General features: G+C 35.9%; 1 protein-coding gene across 1 annotated transcript in view; it reads left to right on the top strand.

Annotated features, from left to right (window-relative positions):
* The first annotated feature begins 627 nt into the window (after positions 1-627).
* LOC132103669 (gamma-aminobutyric acid type B receptor subunit 2) overlaps positions 628-6,557 on the top strand; it is a 7,513-nt gene continuing 1,583 nt past the window's right edge. Inside the window, 16 exon segments of the mRNA XM_059508765.1 lie at positions 628-1,029; positions 1,610-1,747; positions 1,831-2,001; positions 2,087-2,188; positions 2,355-2,420; positions 2,632-2,820; positions 2,927-3,169; positions 3,617-3,677; positions 3,762-3,839; positions 4,020-4,170; positions 4,276-4,408; positions 4,543-4,650; positions 4,768-4,890; positions 5,369-5,479; positions 5,590-5,814; positions 5,957-6,190. Coding sequence (XP_059364748.1) covers positions 784-1,029; positions 1,610-1,747; positions 1,831-2,001; positions 2,087-2,188; positions 2,355-2,420; positions 2,632-2,820; positions 2,927-3,169; positions 3,617-3,677; positions 3,762-3,839; positions 4,020-4,170; positions 4,276-4,408; positions 4,543-4,650; positions 4,768-4,890; positions 5,369-5,479; positions 5,590-5,814; positions 5,957-6,190 — 2,379 coding nt within the window. The 5' untranslated portion in view covers positions 628-783.

Below are 6,557 nucleotides of genomic sequence, written 5' to 3'. Positions count from 1 at the left end.
CTTTTTTTGTCTACTACACGTTGCACTAATTTCTCTCTCTTTTTTCATGTCTTTGTACCTTGTTCATGTCTTTATTTCATGCTTTGTACTGTTACAGCAAAAATGTAAGAATGTAAAAAAAAACTTGATGCTTTATAGACAACCTCTTTATTTGTGACGAGGATAGAAACAACTAATAATCCATAAAAAAGATATAAGTATATAATATGTGTAGACTTTAAGCTTTATTATTTTTGTTAAACATGAAGGTTGAAAATGTAGCAGGGTTTATGGCACCATTTTTATTCTTTTATTCAAGTTTTAATATCTTTATTTTTATTTATTTTTTGCTCCGTTTCTCACTTTCTGCCTTTTTCTTTATTTCTCTCTCATGTTTGCAGGACCACCACAGATGGACAGCAGATGACAACAATGGAAAAATTCCTTCTCGTGTTCCTAGTAATGGTTCTGAAACTTATCTTGACATTGACTTAATTAGATTAAATATTAAATTAAATGCTGTGTATTTGTTTTAAACTTGTTCACAGAAAAAAAGGTCCAAACTGGGCAGATTTGTGTGACGGCATCTCCTCGTCTTTCTGAGGATTTAGTGCACAGCAGCAGATGTCCACAGTCAGTCCTTATCTCTTTATCCCTTTGGATGGTTGAGGGCTAGAGTCTTTCCAGGTGACAACAGATGAAGCTTTAGAAAATGCTTAAAGACTCAGGGCCGCACACAGGGCAGTGTAAGTTTGTTACACTGATGCTTACTTTTCAAGCACAGGCCTGAATTTCTCTGGGGGGATGAAATACTGGTGGAGCTTGCTGAATGTTCTCACTTTTTGGGAACTGACTCAGATGCCATCATACTATTGCCTGGTGCGACATAAGCTGCCAGTTTTATGGATTATGCCACTAAGCGGAGATCCAGGGAGGGGCAACATTACGGCAGAGGTGCTTCCTGCTGTTGAGCTAGCACTGCATCATTTGAGTGAGCAGCCATCTCCTTTAGGCAACTACGAGCTTCAGTTTCACATCACAGACTCAGAGGTAACATAAAATCTCTTTAAATTCTCTCAGATAACAAGCAGTTTTACTGTATCAGTGCATTTAAAAAATAACACATTACATGGGGCTGTATTTAATATACTAATGACTAATTTTAACTTTGGAATTTATAATTATAACAACTACAACTCTTTATGAAAGGGTTGAATCATTATCACAGGGAGAGTTTAGTTGTATTTTTCCCTTTTACTCATTTGTTAGACAGTAATATTAAACAGAACACAAACTGTTTACCTTTTTATAAACTCAAATGAAATAGTCCAAATAATGAAAGTGCATAAATTTTTACATTACAAACTAAGTTGTATTTTCTGCTAACTTTGCAAAAATTTCTAAACCTTTTTGAAAAAACTGGCATTTATGATACGAGTTTGTCTCTTAATGGAATAAGCATGGTTGTCTTTTATTTCATATTTGTAGTATTGTTAAACATATTGTACATGGTTATCAAATGGTACCACATTTCCTCTGTTCAATCAGTAGTGTGGGAAATCAATTACAAATTACAACAAATAAAAATAGGCTAATGTTGCTCACTGTTGCTGTGTGATTCTCCGTCTAGTGTGATAACGGCAAAGCACTCAAAGCATTCTTTGACACTATATTCAATGGCCCCAAACCTGTCATGATCTTTGGAGGGGTGTGTTCGTCAGTGACATCTATCCTAGCTCAGTCTCTGGAAGGTTGGAACCTTGTTCAGGTACTCAATCAATTGGTCAACTCAAGGAAATTCTTGAGAGACTTGGTTTTATTTGTTCCCGCAACTATTTCTGCATTTCTCAGCTGTCATTTGGAGTAACAGCACCTTCACTGGCAAACAAAAGAAGATTTCCAAACTTCTTCCGTACTGTGCCGTCAGACAGTGCAGTTAATGTGGCGCTGGTGAGGTTTCTCAGGCAGTATGGATGGAGTAGAGTCGGTACACTGACTCAGCGTGAGCAGAGGTTCACAGAGGTAATCTGAATTAAGTAGGGACAATACGATTAAGTATATGGAGCTTGATAGAATGTGAACTGAAAACTCACCTTCTCTCAAAAAGATACAGAGAGACTTAAGCAGACATCTGAAGGCGGCTAACATCCAGCTTGCAGAGGCAGAGAGCTTCTATGAAGCCCCTTGTGATAGTGTGAAAAAACTGAAGGCATGTATAAAATGGTCTGGTTTCCTCACACACATTCCATAAAGCAATAAAGAACTTTTCAAGGCTTATTTATATAAAAGTGGAAGCTAAAAGTTGTTTTTATAATGCACATCCGCATATCACAGTGCATAATGTATATTTATCTGTGGATAATTTTTTTCAACAGGACAATGATGTGAGAATAGTGATAGCTCATTTTGATGTGAGCTTAGCTGCTAAAGTCTTCTGCTGTGTAAGTATGTCCCAGCCATACACTTATTCTTTCCTTTCCATTGCAAAAAAAGGTACTTTACTGTTGGAAAATGTTCTTTAGATTATAGAGTGCTGCAGGGATGATGCATTTTTTCGTAGGCCAAAACATGGAAATGAGTAAGCATTTTAGTATTGCAGTTAGCACCACACCTTAATACAACATAAACCATAAATATGCTTTTGTGTCACAGGTGTATAATCTCAGCATGTTTGGCCAAAAGTACCAGTGGATTCTGCCGGGCTGGACCCAATCCAGCTGGTGGACTGACACTGACTCCACAAACTGCACAGCGGAAAACATACTGACTGCCATAGAGGGATCCATCAGTGCAGATATTGAGACTCTTAGCACCAGAAACATTAGAGGGATCTCTGGTAGGGTATGTTTGCATTTGACTGCATCATCATCTTTTATTGGCATGAGCAAAATGAGCAGTGTTTTGGGGGTTGTTTTGTTTTTTTCATATCTATACTGATTCTACTCAGACACCTCAGGAGTACGAGAAGGAGTATGACGAAAGACGACAGCTGAAGTATCTGGGAGCCAGCAAGTTTCATGGCTTTGCTTATGATGGTACTTGGGTAATTGCCAAAGTTTTAACAAGAGTCACGGAGACTGTGAGGTACAGAGAGAGATACAGCATCCATCGCAACTTTACTGTCACTGAGCAAGAAGTGGGACGGATGATTCTGGAGGCCATGGAAGAGATCAACTTCTTTGGTGTGACAGTGTGTACAAGTTTCAAAGTTCTGCTTGAGAAATAGTGGACAGATAACAGTGATTATGAAAAACAAACACAATATGCATAAATGTTATCTATTTAGCTATCTTTTAGACATTTCAAACACATAAACATTACAAATACATTACAATTAATTTACATTACTGCTTAATTTATTTATAAAAATAATAGAACAGCATTCTTTTCTTCAGTTACATCACCAAGACATTTTTACTTAAAACCCCCAGAAGTGTTTTTTTATTAACAAATTATATATACATGTTTTTCATAAAAATGACATTAGAAAAATGTATTTGTGATGCATTTGAATTTAGTTCTTAACACATCCAGGAAAAAAAGTCATATACATATTTCTGGTTTTTTTGTTATTATTATAATATATATATTTTAAATTACACATTTGAATTTAATATTGCTAAAAATTGTTATGCAGGGTCACATTATGTTCCAAAACGGTGAAAGAATGGCCAATGTTTTGTTTGCTCAGTGTCAAGGTACAGTACAACTAATTTGAGACTTCCTAGTTTCTTTACAATATCTTTTTATTATTCTTGCCAGCTGTTTTTTTTCCTCCATAGATGGAATGGCTGTCAATATTGAACAATATAGTGCCATTACAGACGAACTAGAGTTCCTCAGTCCAATCAGATTTCAAAGTAAGACTCTTATAGAAATATAATGATATGTATTTTAGCAGGCCTTATGAGGAATGTGTGCAGGATAATGATATATGTGTCTGACTCGCACGCTGAAAATGTGCCTGTGAAAGTATGTAAAAAATTTAAAACACCCAGTTTCTGCTATATAAAACAAACACATGCATTTGCCTTCAACAGGGGATAAACCCACAAAGGACCGAACCAATGTGTACCCTCACAAGAAACGCATCAATATATTTCTCTACGGTATTGTGGCGTTTCTAAATTTCTTGGGAATTTTTACAGCTTGTAGTTTTCTGGTCTTCAGTGTGAAACACCGCAATCATTGGTAAGTTGTGTGTTTGGTTTATAATCTTGAATGTGTATTTATTAGGTCTTTCTTTCAACAGTGCTAATAGCACTGTTGTATTCTCGTCTGTTTTGTCATTCACAGGGCCATTAGCATGTCAAGACCTTTTATGAACGCTTTGATTATTTTTGGCGCTGTGTTGTCTTATTCCTCCATTTTCTTCATGGGACTAGATGGGTCTTATGTTTCCGACAGAGTGTTTGACGTTTCTTGCTCTGTAAGTACTTATGCAGTAAGAATATGTTTACAGTTGTTATTCGGATAGCACTTTTTAGAAGTAGGTGATATTTATGTTGAGATCTGTTATGGGATTATATGTAGTATATGTATGATCTGTGGCATTTTTCATAGGTGCAAATATCATGTTTATCTATTGGATGTACAGCAGCTTTTGGGGCCATGTTTGCAAAAACATGGACAATTCATTCATTATTCAAAAACCACAGTATGGATAAAAAGGTAAGAATGTGATAATATTTGTTCTTACTGTTAAAAAATATTATTTGGAAATAATTAATTTATATTATTAATTGTTACAGTGTGTGCTTCTTGTCTTTTTTTCTTGACTTTCTTCAGGCCATGAAAAACTATGGGCCGGTTCTCCTGGTTATGTTTCTTTTGTTAATTGACCTGAGTTTATTAATTTGTCTGCAAATTTTGGATCCTTTGAGAAGAACAGTGAAGGAGTATCATATAGTGGTGAGTAACAAGAAAAAACACATTTTCCAAATCTCTCATGGAGCCAAGAATATTAGAAAGCTCTTAAAGCAGTACAAGCATTCATAAAGAGATCATCTATTCATCATTTACTCCAAATCTGTGCGATGTCTTTCTTCATTGCAACACAAAAGGGAAAGAGTCTGAATATATGAGATCATAACATAGTATTTTGCAAGGAACCACATAAAAATAAGCCTTTATTAATTGATAATCTGCCTTGGTAATCATAATTTGTGGGAATTAATTTTGCTGCAGTATTTTGAAAGAATAAGTAAAACACCAACAACTTATGTTTACACAAATTATGATTACTGGGGCAGATTATCATTATCAATGAATAATGAAGGTTTTATTACAGTTTCCATGTGTTTATTTCACCTGGAAATCCAAAGTGAAATTTATAGGTTTTTGAACCTGGGTTGATTTTTGTGTCAGTATTTTTCTCTTTTTGTTTTAGGCTGATCCTCATGGGCAAGATTTTTTTATTCAGCCCTTTTCAGAGCGATGTGAAAACACATACATGGGTTTCTGGATGACTGCATTCTACGTCTATAAGGGGATAATCCTGGTATGGGATAAGATTAAAAACATGTCAAACAGTGGTCAAATATATAACAATAATGAAACAGATGGCAAATGAACCGAATGTATTTGCACATATCCTTGTCTCCTATCCAGCTGAGTACATGTTTCCTGGCATGGATCACACGCCACATGAACATCCCTGCCGTAAATGACAGCAGGAGTATCCGATTCAGTGTGCTTGTGTCAGTCCCAGTGATTCTGATTGGTACATGTGCATCCATGCTGTGGCAGGACCAGCCAAATGTGCAGTTCTGCATTGCGACCCTTGTGATCATCACATGCTGCTGTAGCACTCTTTGTATGGTGTTTATTCCAAAGGTATAGGTGCATATTAACTGAAATGCTATTCAAACATGTATTGATTTCTTAAGAAATGATCATTTTTAAAGTTGCAATTTTAATATTTGTATGTAATTTGTATATCATATTCTAATTTAGTTACATATTTATAAACCTGCAGATTATTATAATAAGGATGGGTCCTGATCCTGAATTCTTGTCAAGGAGGTTCCACATCACACAGTGGCATAGCGAATTAGAAAAGGAGAGTGGACTATACAATGATGAGAGGAACATTATGGAGCAGAACGACACAGGAGCATCTGTCTGTGTGACAAACATGACACAGAACATCTCGTCTAGTCTGGACATTCTACTGTCAGAAAACGTACACCTCATATGGCACATCAATGAAGTGAGAAGCTTTTTGCAAGAATACATTTACTTAGGTCGTAGATACTTGATTTATAACCACGTTGGATTTGATCATTTGAAATCCGATTCAATGTCAATCCAACCAAACGAACTCAAACTCGAGATAAAACAAGACAAACCAGACAAGAAGAAGCCAATAACAATATGGAACAATACATCAAAATACATATAGTTTTGTTTCAGTTTTGTCGGTTACACATTACATCAGATTATGTAACGGGGCAGTCATGGCCTTATGGTAAGAGAGTCTGACTTGAAACCAAAAGGTCCTGGGTATGAGGCTTGGTATTTCTTCCCATTTTATTTAACTAATGTCTTTGACCTCGATGACCCAATGCAATCATACT

Source organism: Carassius carassius, chromosome 24 (genome assembly GCF_963082965.1).
Source record: "Carassius carassius chromosome 24, fCarCar2.1, whole genome shotgun sequence".
NCBI classification, from domain to species: Eukaryota; Metazoa; Chordata; class Actinopteri; order Cypriniformes; family Cyprinidae; genus Carassius; species Carassius carassius.
The sequence above is the reverse complement of the archived record's forward strand: the minus strand, read 5'-3'. Positions and strand labels throughout refer to the sequence as shown.